The sequence below is a fragment of the Diaporthe citri genome, assembly GCF_014595645.1.
Source record: "Diaporthe citri strain NFHF-8-4 chromosome Unknown scaffold_1, whole genome shotgun sequence".
Taxonomy (NCBI): Eukaryota; Fungi; Ascomycota; class Sordariomycetes; order Diaporthales; family Diaporthaceae; genus Diaporthe; species Diaporthe citri.
This window is the reverse complement of record NW_025064846.1, coordinates 9,706,696-9,728,910: the sequence shown is the minus strand read 5'-3', so window position 1 is coordinate 9,728,910 and position 22,215 is coordinate 9,706,696. Positions and strand designations below refer to the sequence as shown.

Genomic DNA, 22,215 nt, shown 5'->3' with positions numbered 1-22,215 from the left:
CAGGTTCACTACAACACGGTCTATCAAACTTGCTTCGAACACGCCGACTTCGAGGTATTGAGCAGTGTGGGCTTGTGCTCATCATATAAACTTCACGACAGCAAGCGCCCCAAAATGGCAAAGTCAGTCGCACCCGGGTGTCCTCTTTTCCTTTTGATCCCAAATACTTTTTGTTCCCACGTACGCATGAAGAATTGTAAGCTGATGCACATGTACTTGAAGATTATGATCCCATTCCCCAAGGAAAACCCTGCGCCACCGTCACGAGAGCATTGGAGCCTCGGCGCTCTCCTCTGGAAATTTGCAAGACTTGATCGTTTTTGCAATGCGCAACATCTGCTCGGATTAGGTAGCATGTCTGGCCGCCGCACCGCGACTTCCAGTAATCTAGATCCCGCGAATGAACATCATTGGATCAATCGTCGTTCCTCTTACTGGATCCTGGTGCCAAGGATGACGTCCTGCGACTTAGGCACTCGCCCACCTCGTCTAACCCTACGGGTTTGCAAGCTGACGTTCTGCGCATGAAGCCCAAGAATGAGATGCTGCGCGACGAGAAAGCTGGAGACAGTGAGCCTCCTCACTAGCAACAACAGCTCTGGGATCCCATGCCTGGACTGGTTTAGGCAGCTGGTGCGGCTGATCCAATCAACCAAACCACGCCTGGTGGGGCGAGGATTGGGAATAGCGTCCACGGGTCCGTGGTTGACTGAAACATTTCAGGCAGAAGCTAGCCCGCTTCACAGCATCCGTACGCTCTCCTCGTATCTCTCTGATGGCATCTCTCAGATATAAAACCCGCATAGTCTCTCTCTGTCTGCAACTGAGGCGTCCTGTATGTGCCGGTCCATTCAGCAGCCAACGAGCATACGGCATCATGTCATCGCAGGACAGCGCCGGCGGCAAGGTACCCGCCCCAAAGCTTCTTAGCCTCGCACCAGAGGTTGTCGAAAATGTTATCAAGCAAGTGAGAGACAGGAGAGACCTGTCGAATACGCGGCTGGTATGCAAGGAATTGGACAAGCACGCCGCGAAGGAGCTCTTCAAGGACGTGTTTGTCTCCCCATTGGAAGAGCACGTCAGCACTTGGAACAGCATCGGCCAGGACGACAATATCCGCCAGATACCTCGTCGTGCAATCATCCACACGCAGTCAAATATCGAGCATGACAGCTTTGGTGCTGACAGAGAAGATGAGGAAATCAGCGAGGAATTCGAGGAGGCCCTCACAGCACTGTCTAGGTTTCCCAACGTCGACTCCGTGGAGATCGGCTTTACCCCCGAATGCGTTGGTGACCGGCAGACGAGCTGGTACGAGGACGTGGTGGAGGACCCGGCGCGGCGCAAGGAAATGCTCACGCTCGTCTTTCAGGCCGTCAAGGACAGGGCGGCGGACAAGGAGAGCAAGACGATCAGAAAGCTCACGATAACCAACCTCCAGAACTGCCCGATCCCGGATTTCACCTCTTCCGACCTCTTTCGCGACGTCATGGGCCAGCTGGAGGAGCTTCACATATCTCTCACCCAGGAATCCAACGAGCACGGGCCGGACCACGACTACACGCGGGTCGAGTTGCAGACCTTCCCGGCTCACCTCTGCTCGGACTGGCTGAAGCCCATCTCCGGGAACCTCAAGGCCTTGTCTATCTACCACAGGACGGACAACTGGGGCCCCTTCCCGGGCTACTTCGACCCCAGCGGCATCTCGTTCCCCAAGCTCGAGACGCTGGCCCTTGGGTATTACACGCTCGCGCATGACAATGACCTCGACTGGGTCCTGGCCATCAAGTCGCTGAGGAAGCTCATCCTGCACAACTGCATGATCGCCTCGTGGATACGCATCGACTCGGAGAACATGGAGGAGTGGAAGGTCCGCACGCACGATTGGACCAGGCTGCCCGACGATCCCGACGACAGCTGGGGCGACTCGTTCGCGTACGGTGGGAAGTGGAGCCAGTGCCTGGACCGCGTCGCCGGAGACTTGCCGAACCTGGTCGACTTCCGGTTCGACCAGGCCGAGTCGTACTCCTTCAACAGCGGGCCCCAGTACGGCCTCGAGCACCGGGACAGCTGTGGTACCAGGGTGTTCCCCAAGAGGTACGTGTGCTTCGACAACGGGATCTTGCCGACGCATTGGCCGGAGGCGGAGGACGATGGGACCCTGCACTCTTGGCTCGACGACGGTTTCCCGAAAAATGTCCACGAGGAGACCTTGGAGGAGGACCAGAAGAGCCTGGACAGGCTGCTGGAACGGCTTAGGAGGCCGAGGAGCTAGGTGGTGGCGAACAACGCGTCGGGTATATCGCATTACTCGGAGCGAGAATTATGGGACGAACGATCGACTCTCGGCCGACTCCACTGTCTGTGGGATGCGACTGTCTGACCGCTAACGGTATTCCGTGGGGTAACAACGGATGCCTGACACCTTTTTCGCATGTGGGCGCCGCAGCGGTTCTCGCGGAACTTGACTGGCAAGGCTCTACAAGAAACAACAGACACAACATGCTGGGAGGAAATATCATCAAACTGGGGGGGGAAACGAGACCAAGCAGGATGGGGGTCAAAGATGTGTGTTATTGGCCTCGCAGAAACAAGATCTTGTCGACACTGCGAACTAACGGTGCTCACAACGTGGGGACCACGCCTTCTTTATGTTTTGTTCTTGAAAAGTGTCTCTTAAACAACCAACACGGACATGCAGCATGGTATCTATTTCATTACACATTAACCCCCGTCTATAGGTGTGGTGATAAAGGCCCGAGGCACGCAGAGGATACCGCCCCTGGGGAACCACCATTTCGCTTTCCGTTCCGCATCTCACAATTCCGAGCAGCTCTTACAGAGCTAGGGCGGCGAGGGCGGCCATGCCGACCCAGCTGGCGACGACCTTGCCGGCGCCCGAGGACGCGGCGGTCGTGGAGGTGGAGCTGCTCGAGGCGCTGGTGCCAGAGGCGGTCCCGCTGGCGCTGGAGCTCTCGGAGGAGGTGCCGGTGGCGGTGGCGGACGCCGAGGCGGAGCTGCCAGTGGCCGAGGCCGTGGCGCTCGCGCTGCCGCTGCCGGCGGTGGACGAAGCTGTGCCCGTAGAGTCAGCCCCAGTGCTCGACGCGGAGGCGGTCGACGAGCCAGACGCCGTCGCGGACGCGGAAGAGGAGGAGGACGAACCAGAGTCAGTGCCCTCGGTGATGTTGAACTGGTTCTATATGACGGGAGAATTATCAGCACATAAATTCTTGTTGTGTTAAGGCCTGGGGGTCCTGGGGTTTTTTAATGCTTACCGACTGGGCGTAGATCTGCTCGGTCTTGGTGCCGTTGGTGAAGTTGATGGTGTAGCTGTCTCCCTCGGTGATCTTGCTGCCGTCGATGTCGTAGGAGCCGTCGCTGGAGGCGACGTCGGAGGCGATCAGGACGTCGGTGGGCGGGTAGGTGGCCTTGTTGGACAGGTAGATGTTGAAGGAGGACTCATCGCTGGAGACGGTTTCCCACTTGATGGTCTGCTTCTCGCCGGTGCTCCAGATGGTGTTGGAGTCGGGCGAGGTGACCTTGAGGGCCAGGGCGCCGGAGGCGAGGGCGAGGAGAGTCAGGGAGGAGACCATCTTGAAAATTAGTTGCTGGTATTATTTCGTTCCGGGAAAAATTGTTAAGAACAGATTCGCGAGCGAGTGACGAATTAGCTGGAAGCAAGAATAAACGATCGTGAGTTGTGTCGTTGGGACAAAGTCGAGCGATGAGGACAAAGAAAGGGCCCTCGTCCCGGCGACGCGGATGCACGTTAACCTTATATCAGAGGATCAACAAAGACGCATGGCTGTCAGGCGGTGCCGTATCCCAAATTTAGCCCACAGTAGCTTCTTCCCCTCTGCGAGTCAGGGGGTGGACGTGGTGCCTGGCAGGGTTCAGCTGTCCTTGTGCAGATACGAAACGGTTGCTCATCAAATCGGCATTGGCCGACTCGCTGTTGATTCGTGTTTGTGGAGTGACAGCCAGGGCCCGCAGAGATCGTCTGGCGTGGTCTGGCTTTTCTCCTGACCCCGGGAAAAATGGGGGAAAGCCTGTGCCCGATGGGGAGCTGGAGGAGGAAGCAGGCGCCGACATAACCGAAAAAAAAGGGGCCGCACTCGACTACTGCAGGCCTACTGTCACTGTACAAGTCCCCCCCCCCCCTTCGGAACCGGGCCCCAGGAAAGATCAACGCGTTGTCTCTGCGCGTCGAGAGCGAGCCTATGCCGTGCTGGGGGGGAGCCTTATCATGCATGCTGTGGAGATGAGGGTGGGATGGGACGGGATGGCTCGCTGGACAGTGATTGCTCGGGTTGATTAGAGTTGATGTGACAGAGGAGGATTCCACTAGCCTAAACAGAATCTTCCCTGCCCCTGGCGCTAACCGTTCGTCTCGGGGTGTCCCCGGGAGGTGTTCACTCCACGAGGATAAGACCCGAGATTAACGAGATTGACAGCGGGTCTGTGTGACCTGGCCGCAGCACTCCTGCACGGACAAGACTCACACTAATCCTTGCCAAGCTTCTCATGTAATTATCAACCCAAAGCTTCTCGCCAGCAGGCGCTCGTGATGGTCGAATTTGGCCTACCAGAATGGGTAAGGATCTCTAGAGCCAGTGCCCAATACGGCCATTTTCTGGGAGGATCTCACTGCGAGATGATGAAGAGAATCCTCCTCGTTCGAGGCTAACAAAGCATCACGATGCCCCGGCCGTCCCACTTCGCGTTCGCGCCCTTGAAGGATGCCCCAGAGCGCCACACGCCATGCAGGCTCGCAGCCGGCCCGCCGCCGTGGCTTTCATTGTTATTACTCGAGGTTTCTGCCCGATGAGGAGCTCGAGCTGGGTATTGCGTGAGTCCTGCCAAGACGAGGCAAACTGCCCATCCCTCCAGCTCGCGGACATCCGGCTTGTCTTCGCGGCCGAGACCAGAAAGGGCGCTGGGGACTCTCCTCTCAGTCACGTCTCATTGGACAGCCTGACACTCCGGCCCTTTCCCGAGACATTGCAATGTAAGTCAAACCAGAGGGGATTCGGATCGGTTGCGGTAATAAAAATAGCGGCCTGTGGTAAACCCGAGCATACTGTCGGGACGCGGAACAGAAGCTGAAGGCGGGCTCTCACGTGTCTTGTACTCATGTCTCGTAACGCATGGACTCCATTATAAAAGGCTGCCCAGCACCGCCTCAGCCCAGGCGCAGAATCACACCATGTCTTTGATGGGGTTGTCCCCCTTGCAGCTGAGACAGGCTAAGCCTTAAAAAAGACATCTATCTACGCGGCTGCAGTCATATACACACAAAGAAGCAATGCCTTTCCGCCATCCTCAGCCTGATCAGAACACCCGGAACTTTCTCTGAGCAGCTGTCGCAGTGCCAGAAATGCCGAACCACGCCATATCCTCATCACCCATTACTGGGACAGTATGCCCGATTCCAGTACCATAAATCCCCACAACATTGTCTCCATACACATATTTGGTATAAGCGGCAGAAGGAGTGTGCTCCAACATCTGCTCAGGAACATCCGAGTACCCAAAGACGCCAGTCCACTGCTTGATCGTCTCATTGAAATTCTACTCAAACGTGGTCAGCCTGCGCTCCGAACAAAACCACCCAAGGAGGATGACGTGTGCCGTGCTTCCTTACCTGAGGTAACAAAGCCTCGTCCGCGGTCCCATGGAAGATCAGCATCTTCGGCCTCGAGCCAGTGTATCCCGGGAACATGGCCAGCGCAGTATCCGCCCACTCCTTCTGCGTGTGGATGCTCTCGCCCGAAGAGCACGTCGAGTTCCAACCGTCCACCGTGCCCGTGTAGAAGCAACCCGCCGGGACCCCAGAGTACACCGTTGCGGCCTTGAAGACGTCCGGGTACGCCGCAGCCAGGACATTCGTCATCATGGCGCCCGAGCTGCTCCCCGTCACGAACACGCGGGAGGCGTCCGCGCCGTAGGTGCTGACGGTGTGCGACACCATCTCCGTGATGGAACTCGTGTCCGCGCCGCCGCCGTGGGTCAGTGCCTCCTGCGAGGAGACATCCCAACATGTCCCGTTGTAGGGTGACTCGGGGTAGATCACGTAGAAGCCGTACTGCTCGGCCAGGGCTGGATAGGGTGTTGCTGAAAAGTAGGCCTCTGCGGTGCCCGTGCAAAAGTGGATTGCGACGACGACTGGAGCGTTGATGTTGTTTCCCGCAGAACTTAGGGAGTCCGGTGCGTACAGGTACATCTTGGTACCAGATGTGTTTGGACCAAAGTCGGTGACCTGCTGGAGGGACGCCGCTTGAGCGGCCGTCGCTAGAGCAGCGGCGCCTGCGATAAGTCGTGTGAGTGAAGTCATCTCGGTCGATATCGTGTCTCTCCTGTCTGAATTCCAAGCTTGCAACTCAAACAATATTCCCCTTCCGATTATGGGGAAACTCGCCCCTTTAAAGGCAAGATCAAGGAGACATTTACCAACGGAGTCGGCTGCATCTGTGGCACTACAGTCTCCGTTGCGGAATGTCAGGGCCCGGAGGTCTTCAGGGGCAGGAGTCAGTCATTACTGCTGGCTTCGTCGGCGTGTTATCACTGCAAATATTACCCCTGTCGGGCAGCCGAAAGATCAGGGTCCAGCCCAGAAGTCCGGGAGGCGTGGGCCAAGCGGCATCAACCGTTCAGTGTGCTTCCGTGCCGACCCAAGAGCTCATCGGGCTTCACTGACTCGGCCCCGAGGTAAAGCCCGCGAAATTTCAGGACATCGTGGGCCTCGCTTCGAATCCGTACAGAGCGACGATGGATCTATTCGTGACTGGTGATCCAAATGTTTGACTTTGGACGACTGTCGATTTGCACAAAGAGTTCTGGCGTAATCTGCATCGGAAAGCAAATTGTCGAGTCGTGGTGTTTGCAACCTGGGTAGAGGCTCTTCTGGCTGGGCCCTCAGTCAGACGGATGTCAAGATGGAGTGTTTGCTTCCGTGCATTTCCCAACGTGAGGACACTTGTCAATGACGCATGAATGTGACATCTGGGAAAACGTACAACCGTAGCATAGAGAGTCTCTGCCCCTGAAGAAAAATTCCAGAAGTGGCTGTGTGACCTTCGCTCCCGGGGAGAAAAGTCAAGGTGCTTGCCATGCTTTCTGCCGTTGAATTAAGCTTCAGCTAAGGCAACCAACTGGATCCGCACCTGGGCATGCATGTACTGAACCATCTTCATGCAGGACTCTCTGAGCCACACTGTTACTACCAATGTCTTGCATTTGACAGCAGGCCAGCCACAGAGCCAGGATCCAGTCCTGTGGTCTGATTCCATTCGATCGCGACTTTGTGTGTTCCAGATGATATCAACCCCTTCAGCCGTACACCTTGAAGATCGAGGCGGACACAGGCACAGTTTGACCAGACCGATGACTGAAATGTCGTGTGACTGGCAACACAAGATGTTCGACTTAGATGGCCATGGAGTAGAAAGTAATCGAGGTCGTCTGACGGGTTGACCTATGACATTTAGTGTCTCAAAAAATCATCCAAGAGAATCGCTGGAGCCTCACTGCTTTGTCTGACGTCCCATTCGTCTTCATTCCAAGACCCGGGATTTACGATTTACTGATCCCTGGTCTCTCTGTTCTCTTGGGAAGCCACGGCGGTTCCCGGACCTCACTGCCCAGTTGAAAAGTAAGCGCGGGGGATATCCTGAGGCCCCAAGACCCGGATCGAATCGTGGCTCGGCCGCACCCTAGTTGTGTCTTTGTCGTGCAAACATCAAGCAAGGGGGCGAGGTCTTATCGCGGGCTGAAAGTGACGCCACAGCTAATCACAGAACCAGCCTCACAGGGTTCAATGAAAGATTGGCGGAGAGGGCACAACGGCGATCTCAGAAGAGCATAACGGCCGTTCCTACACCTCTCAGCCCCTCAGCCATTGTCCACTCCGGCCCAAGCTGACCCCTCCTTGCCCACACCTCCTCCATGACACGCAGCGCAGCAGCGATCGTCCCAAAGCTCGAAAGCGGCCCCAGCGCCTCCACCATGCCGCGGAAGATTCCCTCCTCCTCGGGCAGCGCGAGGCAGCCGGTGACGCAGAAGGGCCAGACGACGGCCCGGACCGAGGCGGGCGCGGGCGCGCTCGCGAGCAGGGCGACCGTGGCGGCGACGCTGGCGCGGATCTCGGGGCACGACGGCTGCCAGCCCGACACGACGGTGGAGAGGTACGTGAGGGTGGCCTGCGCCCAGACGAGGCTTGTCCAGGTGGTGCTCGAGCCCGGGACGATGGGCAGGCCGGTGTTGTACTGCGCGATGAAGTCGATCGGGTTTATCGCGGCCGACGGGGCGGGGCCGTCCTGCCTCTGCTGCTCTAGGCACTCGATCAGCCCCCTCAGGAGCGTCTCGATCTCCGATGCCCGCGCGACGAGCTGGACCATGGACAGCGACCCTGTCTTGTTCATCTCCTTCTTCCAGGCGTGCAAGTCCGCCACCTGCGCGAGAAGGGTGATGACGGCGTTCTTGACGCCAACGACACTCTCGAGGTTGATCTGAGGCCCTGTAATGTCGACACCGGCGAAGTTCCCCGAGACGGAGTTGAGCAAGATGCCGTGGAAGTTATATAGCCTGGGCGTCTGCTCCAGCGCAATGGCAGAAATGACATCCGCAAAGAGCAGGAGCGCCGTGAAGAACTTCATGGCCGCCTGGTCAGAATTGTAAGGGTAGGGTTGGCCGTCCGGCGAGAAACCCAGTGTGGGCATCTGTGATGCCGCCCCTAGCTGCATCGTTATCGCGTGCCAGCAGTAGTGCTTCGCATCCCCCTCGCCGCTCGAGCCGTGGTGCTCCATAATCTGCTCGAACATGACGAAAGCTCCGTCCAGGTGCACCATCCAGCTCTCGACACACGCCACCCTGCGCGTCACGGCGGCCTCGAAGACGACGAGCTGGACGATGCTCTCCATTATGCGCGCGCTTTCGACCAGGTCTGACCCGACTCCCTTCTGATTCACCACCGCGACGTCCTGCTGCAGCTCCTTGAGGGTGAGCTCGTGCTGCTTCTCCAGCTCGGAGCGGTTGTGCTCGCGACAGAGCTCGTGCCCTGATGTCAGGTTGTCGGTCGCGACTGCGAAGCAGTAGGTCGCCAGTGACAAGGCTGAGTGCAGGAGGGTCCTCTTCCGCATGAGCAGGATGAGGAGCCACCCTCGGCCGGACTGTAGTAAGGGCGGCCGGTAGAAAGGAAAGAGGAAAGGGAAGACATAGTCGAGGTAATTTGTAAGGAGGGTGAGCTCACGCTCGCCGAGGCTGTTGTAGGCCACTGAACTCGCAGAGGTCGCTGATGAGATGCCTGGCGCTGTTGCAGTAGGAGCGAAATGATGTCCCTGGATGTACATGCCGTCCACAGCAGACAAAGCGCCCGGTTCGGAGGTCGTCGACGGAGGGGTATTATTACTTGTTCCATCAGATGAGGAATTCTGCGGTGAGTCCCATGAGCTGCTCGCCGATGAGGCACCCTTGTCCGCCCCGGTGTGGGCTGCTCTGCTGTTATCATCGTGACGGCTGGTGAAGGTCGAGTCCGAAATGGTGTCGACCATGCTTAACTCCTCGATACCGGGCTCGATCCCGGTCAGATATTTCCTTTCCCTTCTCCAGGCCGCCTTCTTCTTCACCTCCGCTTTCACCTCATCAGCTTTCTGGGCCTGCCTCTCCCCACCGTCCATCCACTCCGGCTTCTCATCGCTGTAGAGGCACGATATCTCCAGTGAGTCACATGCTGCGCAGCGGGGACTAGCCTCGTCACACTTCTTCCGCCGGAGACGGCAGGTCCAGCAGCCGTCTGAGCTACGAGCTGACGGCTTGGTGGTCATGATGCGTGAGTGGTCCTCACAGACCAGGTCCGAGATGGTCACTACGTCGTGGGAGGATTAGAACAAGCTCAAGAAGAGAGTCGCAAAATGTAGGGTAAGCGCCGAGGCAACGCGGTCTTGGTAAACCGGGCTGTGCCAGGAAAGCGCCACGGCACCGATGGCGCAACCGGAAGCGTCGCCGCTGAGTCTCGCAAGAATCGTAAGCGAGTCCCTCGAACCGGACTTATTTCTTCTGAGGCGGCACGGACTCTGCCATGCGATATGAAATGAATCTCAGATTCGATCTGACTTGATGCGATGGTGGAGCTGGAGCTCACGAAGGGTTGAATGAATGGTTGGTCAGCAGCTTTGTCGTCCTGGTCAGGCATCCCTCCTCTTGGGCCTCGATGCGGTGTAGTGCGGTGCGATGAGTCAGCATCAACCCCCCCAACCATAACAGCTCCTCGGCCAAGTGATAGATGGGGACCATCACGACTTGGGTCAATTTTATTCAGATCACGAAATGACCCACGGTTCAAATTGGATGATAGTAACAGTTTCGCAGCCCACCGGCGCCAAGGTTCAAAGAACGCATGCAGCCCCAGACCGAGAAGAAGCAGACTAATATAGCATACCGAACATACAGGGGGCAGCAGTGCGCCATCGCACCCCGATTTTATACATGTTGGCCCTCCACTGACAGCCCATCGCACTCCTCTTTTCATGCCTATATGCATACGCGCGAGCCTAGTCGACCACATTGCTTCAAGAGCAGCAAATAGTCGGCTCCTCTGCCGCGCTCGTGTTCGACCTCGAACCCTCCCACAGCGTCTCCCATGAGAATATGAAGGCGCCAAAGTAGGCACCGACGATAATAGATATTATTATGTATCCGTTATAATTCATCGCCAGCCTGTGATATGGGTCAAGCACTCGTCAGTATTTTCTGTATCCTCGGGCCTTTCGCGGCATCATCGCAGGCTAGGTACGCCACTCACATCATGATGAAGTACGCGACAGTAAACTGTGCCGCATGCAACAGCGCCCTGATCATCTGCTGCCACACGTTGGGTCGGAACGGCGCAGAACACCCTTGCTCCCCGCTCGTGACAACACTTATCCCCCCAGCAGCAGCAGTGGCGGCGGCAGCAGCTCCCCGGGCAGCCTTCGTAGCCAAGCCCGGCTTCTCCCTGACGCCGGCGGTGGCGTCGCCACCACCCACACCTCCAACCCACTCGGGCCCGATCACGGCCGTGGTGCTGGACTTCCTAGACCCGTTGCAGCACTCGGCCGGTGCCGTAACAGGGGCCGGCAGCGTTTGCTGGTTCGCGTCCGCCGGGGCCGTCGGCGAGACTTGATGGTACCGCGCCTCGGCGGCCTCCCTGTGCTTCTGGATGAGGTAGCGGTCGAACTGCTTCGTACTTCGGCGGAGGGCTTCGAGGGCCATGACGAGGAAGATGACGCCGAAGCAGGTGCCCACCATCGCCCCCGAGGAGGCGATCTGCCATTCTGGTGTGATGAAGCACGCGCCGACCGTGTGCCAGTTCCAGAGCATCTGCAAAGAAGGGTTTATACGTCAGCCGGTCGTTCAATCGCTGGTACTGAAGCGTATTAAAGTAGCACGGATTGACCGCTGCCCGTCGTGATCGGACAGGGCTAAGTAAGGCACGCACCTGTATCTCGCAGACTCTTCCAGCACTGCCCACAACGCTACTCATACTCATTCCCATCGAGCCCATACCGGTAGACATTGCTGCAGCCGTAGTAGTGGTCGTGCTAATCGTCGCACTCGTTGCCGTCGATGAGACAGACATCGCCGTCGCGCTCGTCGAAGTAGTCAGTGTCGTTGCCGTTGAGCTCATCGTCATGCCGGACATGCCTGACGTCGTCCCCATGTCCATGCCTGACATATCCATGTTGAGTCTTCTGCTGGAGTTTCGAAATGAATGGAAGGTCGTCTTGAGGTGATGGGAGTTCTGGCTCGCAGGCTGTCATCCAGCACGGCGGGCGGAATCAGTGTTAAAAGCGGAGAGCAGGTCGGACTGAACTGCGAGCGGGCCCGTCTGGCGGGCTCTGGTCCCTTCAGACAAAGGCAGAAGATCGCTTCCTCCCCTCGATCATGCGTAGAAAGGACGTTTTGGACTGGTCCCGACGAAAACACGGAGTTCTAAAAATGGACTGAGACAAAAGAGCCAGAAGCGGGAGCGGGCGAGGAAAGACTTTGTCGGTGGTTGGGCATACAGGTCGAGATCCAAGATCACGAACAGTCTAGCACGGTAGACTGCTTTCCGTGGCCTTCCTGCTTGTGCACAGAAATAGCAAGGGGTAATTGGTTCCAAACTTGAAGTGTAAAATGGCAGGGTCGACCGTCTCTGGTTGAGGCAGGAAGGACTCGGTCGGCGGTCTGGCAAGAAGATGCAACATTCCCGTCTGCAAGGCCCACGGTGCCCAGCATTTTCCACAACAAAGCCACATTGGAATCGCAGTTGAAATGTCCAAGTCAACACGGCTCACATCTTGCCACCCTTCCCCGTACCTCGTCCCAACAGATGAAGTAGTAAAAATTGGTATGTATCATTTCTGCTGTCTATCGTCGTCAGATGCCCGGCGACACCAAGTACAGAGAATGCAGAAACACCTACTTGGCCCTACACTCCTGCGTAGAGGTCCTTTGTGCTTTTGCCCACGTAACGTGTCGTGGGTATTCCCGCATGCACTCGTGCCGCGGACAATATAAAATCAACAATTCAAACCCAAACGCCATTCCCAGCTGCACCGAATCCCAGTAGCAACGGTTCTCCGACTGGACAGTATAACGCACAAAACCAAAGGCCCGCAAAAAACAGCGTGGTTAGACCGGTCGGCAACTACGCCTTGGCCTTGTCGCCCTGCAGGGCATACAGCTCCCTCCTGGCGCCCGAGGCGTCGCAGCTCGAGAACTTCCAGTAGTTCCCGTTGATCCACCCGCCGATGTTGATCAGCCCCCACTTGATAGGCGCAGGGATGGGCGGCCAGTTCGCCCACTGGCCCTCCTCGAACTGGGTGGACCGGTCCAGGTTCAGCAGGAAGAACGGGACCACGTCCGTCGTGCCCGCCTTGGTGACCGTGTTCTTGCCCCAGACCTTGAAGGTGTTGGACGCCTCGGCGGCACGGGGTGTGTCCGGGGCGGGGGCGTTCGGGTGTTCGGCCAGGCTCGCGATCGTCTTGATCTCGGAGTGGAAGTGGTTCTCGAAGTTGGCAGCGAAGCCGTCCATGATGCGCACGAGCTCGGTTGGGTCGAAGGATTGTGGGTTGGGCTGGACAGAGAGTAGGTATTTGTTGAACTCGGCGAGGCCGGGGAGGAAGGACTCTGCGGATGGTGACTGTCAGTGTGCTATGCTTTGCTCTTCTCCTGGCTGGCACGTTGTGGGCAGCCTCCAGCCCAGGCATTGATTTCCGACGTACCGTGCTCCTTGTGTGTCTCTTCAAAGACGGTCTTGTCTTCGAGAAGCTCCTCGATCTTGGTGAACAGGGAATCCTCCTCGTCATCGTGGTGCGACTTGACGAACTTAAACCAAGTCAAAGCATATCCGATGAAGTCGGCCTTGTCCGCGTCCTGGACATGTGGTGCTTGCAGGTAGATGCTGTTGTACCCTCTAAAGATGGAGTTGTGCAGCAGCGCCATATGCGTTGCACCTGTACTGAAGAGGTCCGTCTGTGATGATGCGCGGCAGTGCGTGTCAGCCGTCTTGTCTCTATGGCCTTGGGGGGACACGCAGTCACGCAGTCCCGAAACGGTGAGGTGGGTGCGCCATACCTTCTTGGACTCGTACTGGGGAGTCGCAACAAGCTTCATGGGCTGATCAGCCCAGGGCTTGGATCCGGAAGCTGGGGCTGTGGTCATCATGAATGGTGATCGAGACACAAAGACGCCGAATAGCAGTGTGGCAAGTCCGAGGAAAAGGGTCAATGGAGAAGGCATGCTGGCGGTCCAAGGAGTGATATTTGGAATGCGGCTGCCCTCCAGGAGTCTGCCGATATTATGTATGCTTTCCTCGAGCGTATCGGCTGCTTCCTGCGCGTCTGCCGACTTGCTGCAGAGAGCTACTGGCTGCTGTTTGAGGAGGGACAAGAATGGCACCATCAGGGCCGTCGTATGATCGGTCACCCCTCGCCTCGGCCCATGCTGCTTAGCAAGCTCCGATCTGGTCTGCTCGCCATTTCCCCTTGGAAGGCTGGAGCTGCTGTCACCTGTCAAAGGTCAGTGCTTCAGGTGCTCCAGGCACAACTAGAGGTGCTAAACAAGCTCCGCTGTTGGTAATTCTTAGCGTCCCATTGGGCCCTGCACGTCGCAGCAGGGATGTGAGCTTCGGGTGTCCCCACTTGTTCCCGGGGAAGCCGCCGATCGTCTTCGGGGCTTACAGGCCTTTTTTCGGTCGAGAGTCAAATTCGGCCGTCCGTTTGATAACCATTGGATAAGAAGCGCCAGTCGTCCGAGCCCGATAATGGAGGTGTCGGGTTGTGCACGACAACCGAGTACGCGTATCTACAATTAGTAGGTAGCCAGCCAGATTGGTGCAGCAGAGTCGCCATTCTCCATGTCCCCAGATTACTAAACAATGTTCAATACAGGATAGAGTGGAGTGTCAATTTCGTCCGTCACGGCCTGGGCTGGGCCTCCATAGAGTAAAATTCGCATCTCACCTAACCAATCTTTCGCTTCCTCGATCCACCAGCGCGGGCGAGTCACCGTGTAGGTCTCAAGGACCTCCCTCGTTCATGATCGTGCCTCATATATACCCATCGCATGTGCAGCTCACGCTTATTGTCTCCTGTCAGTCCTGTCATAAAGCCGGCACCAACAAGCAAGAACTGTCTATGGAACCACAAGCCACATCTCCGGATTTCTCAAGTCATGTCCCACACGGAACGGCTCGTGGCAGCCGTCACACCGCCCACGGTACCACCAAAGTACACAGTATCAAATATGCCCTTGTTAGCACTAGCACAGCTACCAGCACGCTCAGGAGTGTCTCTTTGCTATCCCGAAACTGTGTTCGAAGAGTGGTTTTGCATAGTCCAGGAGCGTCTTGGCGTCTGCCTCCTATCCAATTCCCGTCGATTTGGCACCCATGGTTGGTAGGGTCGCCACAAATTGGGCATAGCCGCGAAAGGAAAGACCCTCCTTGAGCGGGTCACATAGGTGAGGTGGGTGTCATTGTCAAGCTTCATGAGCAAGGAGCGTACTTGCCCTGTCCATGTCTATGTCGAGCTTGAGCGTAGGCGGAAAGCGAAGATCGGCTGTTCTGAGAAGATTCTGTTTCAACAGGGCTTGCAATGTCTTCATTCCTTCGACATTGAATCGTGATTTGGTACAGCCTTCATTACCACCTTGTTGGTCTGGGGCTGTTGGCTCAGGTAGATCAGCCCCGAGGACTGCGAACACCTTCGCTGGTCACACAACATACACTGTTGGATGCATGTTGGTCCTTGCTGAGTCAATGCCCAAAATCAAAGGTTCCATCCTCGGCTCCCCACAACACAGCTCTGAAATGGCATGATGCGTGGGAGATGGAGCCACCCACTCCAGACATAGTAAAACCAACGCATGCATTCAACTCGCGTTTTCCGTGTCCCTGACTTGAATATAGACTCTTTGCTCGTATATATATCTAGACTCTGAAACATTTTGTACTCACGAGATGCGACAAAAAATTATTGGTACTGGGGTTGTTCTTTGCAACAATCTACTCCTAGACTTTTGGGAGGTGCAACGCAGTGCTGTCACTCTGAGCCAACCTTGGCAGCCCGGACTTTGGTGCTGCAACAGTCAGAATTATATCAAATCTTTTCTCAAATCGATACTATTGAGCCTCTTCATTGTCGACAGGTCTTGTAATATGATAGTAGTAAGAGTCACTTAGCTTGGGCACTGCAGGCGAGCAATATTATACAACCTGCTCAAAACTCCGTCTCAAGTGCGCGGCCATTCGACCCATGCACCATCACCAAACTGAAGCAAGTTTGCTGAACATGCCTAAGCATACAGGCGTTGATAAGTATACCTTGAGATACTTAGCTTGGAAACCAGTTAGCTCAACTTCCAAAGGTGGTTTCTGACTTTTCAGGTTAAGAAGCAGCCCCAAAGAATTGTCAGTGGGGAAAGTGGCACAAGGCTATGAATGGTGGAACTACGCAGGCATGACTCCACGAAACTAGAAGAAGTGCGGAGGTCGCATCCTTGGTAGACAACATCAAGGAACCCCGCTCTGCAAATCGCTCGTGGATGAGAACACTTCAAACTACAGTATCATGGCGCACACAGGTAGGTTGGAGAGCGACGCGATGAGACGATGGAGGCCTCTGTGCGTCTCTGAAGGTGTCTGATCGACGATGGCACGCGTTCGACAGTTGACTTTTATTAATTTCTGGCCGGCGCTCCAGTGTTTGCTTGGGCTCCAGTAAGTGGACTCCGGAAGAAGAAGGCATCCCGATCTTTACGTCTTCGTTGTATCACACCGATTCGCGACTGCAGCTCACAATGGCACTTTTCGTTTCTTCTTTTTTGCTTTCTTCACGCATCATCGTCACACGCAGTCACTGTCACGCTTCATCACAGCTCACGCTCGCACAGACAAACAAACAAAACAAACAAAATCAGACGACCCTGAGAACGACGAAGGTGGCCGTCACCCCGCAACCCTTCCTGTAGTCCCCGGACTCGGCGCTCAGCACCTTGGCCTTGCCGCCGGCCTCGAGCCCGGCCACCTCGGCCTTGAAGCCCTGGCTCTCCCAGATGTCGTCGAGCACGGTGGCGACGACGACGCCCTCGCGCTTGGTGACGCGGACGAGCTCGCGCAGCGCCTCGGGCCCCACGTGCGTGTGCGTGAAGGTGCCGACGCACACGACGACGTCATACTTGCCGTCCTCGACCTCGAGCGGCTTGTTGAGGTCCGTCGTCTGCAGCGCCTCGTACGCCCCGGACTGCCGGGCCACGGCGAGCATCCCGGGGCTCAGGTCCCGCCCGTCGATGTGCTTGGCCCCGAGCCGCGCCAGCTCGACGCCCGCCAGCCCCGTCCCGCACCCGGCGTCCAGGAGACGCAGCTCCGGGCTGATGGTGGGCGTGCCCAGGGCCTTGGCGACCAGGCGCGCGACGGCCGCTGGGCCGACGTAGTTCTGGGACGGGTCACGCAGGTCAGAGTCATAGGTGGCCGCCCAAGCGTCGTACACGTCCTGCGCCTCAGCGGCGTTCTTGAGGACGTAGGAGCGGGTGAGGTGGGGGTTGTTGGCTGTGTTGGTGGTGACGGACATGGTGGATTGGGTCAACGGATGATGGCTAAGTGTGTGTGGGCTTTGGGGGTCTGGAAACGACAGAGTGTCTTTGTGTGTGTGTGAGGTATGCTTGGGCCTGGGTTGAGGTGGATGACGGAGGTGCAGAATCATTCCTCAGCCTCTCGATCGACCGCGCGGACGACGGGCTTTAAATATTCAGCTCAACACCAAGCAACACGACGCCCCGGATCACAATGACAGATGCCGACGACATCGAAGGCTCGGCATGTCCAAGATCAGCACTACGGTTCCCACGGGTGCATGAGGCGCTCGCATTCATTGTCAACAATTGGCTGCCGAGGGAATAGCTTGGATGCTCAAACCTTTAGGTACATGGTGTACCATGTCGAGAACCCACCTTGGTGTCGCTGGGCCATACAGCAGCCGCACAGGCTTCACTTCGGAACTTGGTGACTGGGAGTCCGCAGGCGATGTGACGCACCTGGGGAAGCTCAGTCCCTGCACCCATATGGCGCAATCGTTCGCATGTTACGAACTACATGCCAGCTGGCAAACTGCAGTTCTCTGTCAAGACTGCGTAGGGCGGGTTCTACACGTTTGTTAGCAGAGTGGGATCGTCCCTGGCAGAAAGCAGTACTGTCTAACTGACCTTTTTCAGCTCAGGAAATAAAGCTTTAATGCTTAATTTACATTAAATTTCATTTTGATTTTCAAATGAATTTTAAAATAATAGCTTAAAAATAAAGTATAAGTTTTTTAAAAATAAAATAAAAATAAATAAAAAATAATTATTTAATACTTTTTAAAATAAATAAATAAAGTTATAAAACCCCTTCTTTTTTAAATTTTTTAGGGTTTTTAAATTCTTTATTATTATTTTGTGCTAAGCCCGATTAGGCCTAGTGGGATGCGAGGAGGCAACTGGTACCTGCATTCAATATGGAAGACTGAGGCGGACCTTCTAGTAGGCACCGATCATGTCGATCTGCACAAATGTTCAAGCACAGCCTGGAGGTCACACATTGCAATGATCCCGGGTGAGCGTGGCTTAGAACGCGACTCCTTCCCCGCTATCCTCAACTTAGTCCCGACGGTTAAGCCCTCATCATGGTCAGGCAAGCGATCTAAGTCGTCGAAACTAAACCGCGCACCCTGGGGCTTGCCTGTCGCCGTCGCCCCTTTGGGCTAGAGAGGATGCACTCTCGCTCCTCAATCCTGCTAGGACACAACCCTTGACGTCAGGATTATACTCGAGCCTCTGTCTCTCCTTGTCTCCTTGTCTCCTTGTAGCATAAACGGGCCGTGAGAAGAGGAGGGGACTGTGTGCTCGCACCGGAACGGGCGGGTACCTTCTACTGCCTCGTTGCTGGCTGACCGGGCCACTTCCGACTCGGGGGGGGGGGGGTTGGGCATGTGCAGTTATTTATGTGCCCACATGCATGCGACCTGTCTGCCCGTGTCCTCTGCATGTCGCCGTATGTGACTATCATATGATTTGTGCTGGGATCGAAGCCCTTGGCGCCCAAAATGCCGCGGGGAAAAGGTGGCCCCGAATGTGTTGGCGTGTTCCGCCGTGGGTAACCGGCTCTGACAGGTCGGTACGGTGCCGCTCGAGGACGGTCGGGTGGGGTCAGGAGGTGGGGACCGGAATCCTGCAGCGCCCGTACCGTTCGGGTGAGAAGCGCCGAACGCTCGGTGCTTCAAGGAGAGGAGAAGTGGTCCCCGCTTGGAGGACGCTGAGAATTCCTATTAATTCGTGGAAACTGAACGTCACGCACTTGAATGCGACTCAAGATAATTCTGTAATTGCTTGCGAAACAATTACCTTTTCTGCGAATGGCGACGACGCTGGCATCCTCCCGGCCCTTGGGGCCTTGGGGGGGCCTCCTCCTGTGACTTTCAAGCTCCGCGGATGATCGCGACTCTGCAGGGAAATACGCGACTGCACCACATCTTTTGGGCCTGGCCTATGGTACCGCGAACAGCTGCATGAGATCGACGCAGAGTGACGTAAAGAGCAATTTCAAGGGCTTGGATTCTCGATGAAAAGGGGCCTAAGCAAGCATTGCTATATTGAAGGAGGCAAGAGGCCATCTGGCGGTTACTGGTCCTTCCCCGCAGGGCGCGTGGGCGGATTTTCACAAGGCGGCGTGGGATCGAAAACAATTTGTGTCGCTATTACTAAATTCTCCAGTTGTGGACTCAGCGAATACTCGCACCTGGCTTCGGCATCTGTCATGGCTGCTCTGAAACTTTAATACAGCGGTTGGACTCTGCAGTTTCCACAGGTTGAGTAAAGACCGATTGGCGGGCTGGTCGTGTCCTGTCATTTATTTGTCGAGTGATCCTTACATGCGCTGTGTACCAACGTCTTCTACCCACCCAGCCGTCCCGTGGCCTAGAACCCGTCGACCTGCACCCGCGCCTATATGATGTAGGGAACAAGTGTGACGGTAGCCCTCAGTCATCCCATGCCCGATGCTGCGTTGGTGAGGGGTACCAGGTTCTGGCTATTTCCTGCAATCAATATCGGTTCACAGCATGCAATTGTCGGCGTTGAATTTCCCCGGACAATTGCCGCGGAAACCTGGACGAGCCGCCAGGTATTCCAGCTGTTTCCAGTCGCGCCGTGAACCTTCACAACGGTATCGGGTCATGTGAAAGCATTCTTGACATTTGGAATATGTTCTTCCCAGTTGCCCGTGGCACAGCAAGTAGTAACTCTATGCTTGAGCAGAATTACCTAGCTTTGAACTATTTCACCGAATCCAGCGGCTGTGGCGGCCCGAAACCCCCTTGCTTCTAGCCACAGGTGCTTAGTGCAAATGCTTGAGGCAACTCTCCTCGAGGAACAACATACCATGCGATCTTTACTGCACAACGAGAATTGGCTTGCTGGAGGGTGGCCGGCTGCAGTAGGTAATACATGGTGGAAGCCTAGTCAGATTCAAGGGCGGGTGCACTTGTAGTGGGCTCTCATATTCACAGAAATTTCTTGATGATTTCTTCTCTCGTCAAAAGTGGGATCAAACCACATTAGAAGAGGGGTTTCAATAACATTGGATGAATTTATTCTAGAAAAAGCTAGTTAAGATGAGAGCTTGGTTGACATGACCGGCAGGGCCACATGTCGAATGGGTTGTCATGCCCAGATATCTCTTGAATTTCTACCCTGCTGGTGATGGATGAAACATATGCATTGTTCTATGCCTATGAAAAGTTATGATGCTGTTCCATTGATACTATATCCTGGGGGACGCAAGATGGCAACTGCCTCCTAATCCCTTGAGAACATTTATAAACTGCTTGATGTCTCAACTTTTAAGCTTGCGTTCTTATAACACACTTCATCTTCCGGACCTAATTTGCAAGTCTTAAATGTTGCTTCCAGATTTCCAAAGTTACTTCCTTCTGGTTGCTGGTCCAGCTCTGCAGCGGCTTTCCGTTCTGCAGCAGCTTTCCGTTCTGCAGCAGCTTTCCGCCGTTCGTCACGCATTTCAAATTCCCATAATGGAAAGACTTCAAACTGGGTATGACTTAGGTGCTTAGCTCATGAGATGACGGAGTTCTCATCGCACCTGGGGGATCATGCTCACCTCCCGTATCTTCCTTGGTGCCCATATCTCATACATCTTCTTCATCTTTCCATCGACACCACGCGCCTCCTCTCCGAAGTACCGGTTGACATGGAATCCCCCGATTCCGAAGTGCAGACTCAGCCAGGCCTTGAGGTGATAGGGGTTTGTTTTCTCGGACAACCAGTCCGAGAGTATTGTTGAGGTTGAGGTTTCGGGCATTTGGTGTGGGTCGGTGGACAACCATTCGCATTTACGGATAAGACTCGAGAGTTCACTACTGTGGGCTTGGGGCCGGCTGATTCCTTTTGACTGCTTTCCGATAGGAAGCAGACGTCGAGGTCGCGATTGTGCAGACAAGGCCGATGGCCTGTGTCCTACTGAAGCAGTCAAGTAAGTATATAGGTAGCAGCTTCCTGTGACTGACATGGGGAGTGAGCAACGAAGCCTTATGACAGTGTGTGTCCGAGCACTGGAGTCTGTCATGTGCAGACTCGGGAGAAACACACAATCTTCCGCGGAAAGAGTTTGTTCTAGAGCATCACAAAGGACTAAAATGAAGAATAGGATATGATCTCACTCTCAAATTCGCTGTCATTTGGTTCTTCCGTTGACTTTGATCGCCCGGGTTGACCCGTCTTTCGTTCCTGCCGAAATCCCAAGATTGGCACATGTACTCAACGAGCTCTCAGCTGGGGCTGCGGATTTCATAGCGGGATGTTTGCAACAGCTGCTTCCACCTTTCTGTCCCTTGCTGGCGTCTATGCAATCATGTTGTGCCGGGCACCCTTGGCGCAAGTTCTAGGATTGGTTTCGCTTCGAGTCCCCAAAACTGAAGACCCGGTACGTATTGTCCACATCTCGAGAAGCATCTTTGAGGGAGTCGATGTCTTCCTGTGGAAATGTCAGCGACCAAGGCTTGCGTGCTTTGAGTGGTGGTACTTTACCTGGCTGAGTGAATCTGGTGACCAAAGTTGATACATGGCGTGCCCGATCAAGCTCAGTCCGTAACCGTCACGGCGGAATCGCCCATCTAGGAACATCTTAAGGAGAATGGGATTGATCTCCTGGCTCGAGAAATACTAGACTTCCCATCCTAGGCGATAGTATCGGTCGCCGTCCAGATGCACGCCAGCTGTACGCTCGATCTGATTGTCTTCAGCTTCAAGTGAGGAAAGCGAGCTCGCCGCACGACTGTGCTTAGACATGCTGCCGTCTTCGAGGGTTCGGGGGCCGTGATGAGAGTTGTTGATAGGAGTATAGGTGTGCGCCGATGTGGTCTCATGATAGTGGATGGATTTGCCGAGCGGTCGATGTGTTTGTCCAGGAAAGATTGAGTGTGCAGAGAAGGCGCAAATCCCCACAACTTTACGAAAACACGTACACGCAAACATTTAAAAAATCCTGAACTCAAACTCGGGGATTTAGGCATCACTGAAGCTCAGCAGGGGCTTCAGGCCTTCCTGAGAATTCACTCGCCGTTTGGAGCCCATTATCTTAGACCATCCACAGTCGTTTGTGACGCAGGTCATCAACAATATGGGGACAGGTGATTCACTGCTTCGGTG

At 55.5% G+C, this 22,215-nt stretch overlaps 8 protein-coding genes across 8 annotated transcripts; 1 reads left to right on the top strand and 7 right to left on the bottom strand.

Moving 5' to 3' along the window:
* Positions 1 to 877: 877 nt before the first annotated feature.
* INS49_002545 (uncharacterized protein) lies at positions 878 to 2,275 on the top strand (the record flags this gene model as incomplete). Its single annotated transcript, XM_043163354.1, has 1 exon — positions 878 to 2,275. The coding sequence occupies one exon, from the start codon at positions 878 to 880 to the stop codon at positions 2,273 to 2,275; it is 1,398 nt and encodes a 465-aa protein (XP_043031860.1).
* A 561-nt stretch (positions 2,276 to 2,836) lies between these two features.
* INS49_002544 (uncharacterized protein) lies at positions 2,837 to 3,593 on the bottom strand (the record flags this gene model as incomplete). The annotated part of the gene is made up of 2 exons (XM_043163353.1): positions 2,837 to 3,196; positions 3,276 to 3,593. 2 exons carry the CDS (start codon positions 3,591 to 3,593, stop codon positions 2,837 to 2,839), a joined length of 678 nt encoding a protein of 225 aa, XP_043031859.1.
* Positions 3,594 to 5,331: 1,738 nt separating this feature from the next.
* On the bottom strand, positions 5,332 to 6,334 carry INS49_002543 (uncharacterized protein; the record flags this gene model as incomplete). The annotated part of the gene is made up of 2 exons (XM_043163352.1): positions 5,332 to 5,571; positions 5,645 to 6,334. The coding sequence occupies 2 exons, from the start codon at positions 6,332 to 6,334 to the stop codon at positions 5,332 to 5,334; spliced, it is 930 nt and encodes a 309-aa protein (XP_043031858.1).
* A 1,516-nt stretch (positions 6,335 to 7,850) lies between these two features.
* INS49_002542 (uncharacterized protein) lies at positions 7,851 to 11,716 on the bottom strand (the record flags this gene model as incomplete). The annotated part of the gene is made up of 4 exons (XM_043163351.1): positions 7,851 to 9,862; positions 10,502 to 10,527; positions 10,799 to 11,355; positions 11,474 to 11,716. 4 exons carry the CDS (start codon positions 11,714 to 11,716, stop codon positions 7,851 to 7,853), a joined length of 2,838 nt encoding a protein of 945 aa, XP_043031857.1.
* Positions 11,717 to 12,667: 951 nt separating this feature from the next.
* Positions 12,668 to 13,761, bottom strand: INS49_002541 (uncharacterized protein; the record flags this gene model as incomplete). Its single annotated transcript, XM_043163350.1, has 3 exons — positions 12,668 to 13,149; positions 13,245 to 13,494; positions 13,597 to 13,761. 3 exons carry the CDS (start codon positions 13,759 to 13,761, stop codon positions 12,668 to 12,670), a joined length of 897 nt encoding a protein of 298 aa, XP_043031856.1.
* Positions 13,762 to 16,436: 2,675 nt separating this feature from the next.
* Positions 16,437 to 17,090, bottom strand: INS49_002540 (uncharacterized protein; the record flags this gene model as incomplete). Its single annotated transcript, XM_043163349.1, has 1 exon — positions 16,437 to 17,090. One exon carries the CDS (start codon positions 17,088 to 17,090, stop codon positions 16,437 to 16,439), a length of 654 nt encoding a protein of 217 aa, XP_043031855.1.
* Positions 17,091 to 20,432: 3,342 nt separating this feature from the next.
* Positions 20,433 to 20,869, bottom strand: INS49_002539 (uncharacterized protein; the record flags this gene model as incomplete). The annotated part of the gene is made up of 2 exons (XM_043163348.1): positions 20,433 to 20,591; positions 20,669 to 20,869. The coding sequence occupies 2 exons, from the start codon at positions 20,867 to 20,869 to the stop codon at positions 20,433 to 20,435; spliced, it is 360 nt and encodes a 119-aa protein (XP_043031854.1).
* Positions 20,870 to 21,448: 579 nt separating this feature from the next.
* On the bottom strand, positions 21,449 to 21,690 carry INS49_002538 (uncharacterized protein; the record flags this gene model as incomplete). Its single annotated transcript, XM_043163347.1, has 2 exons — positions 21,449 to 21,541; positions 21,595 to 21,690. 2 exons carry the CDS (start codon positions 21,688 to 21,690, stop codon positions 21,449 to 21,451), a joined length of 189 nt encoding a protein of 62 aa, XP_043031853.1.
* Positions 21,691 to 22,215: the final 525 nt, after the last annotated feature.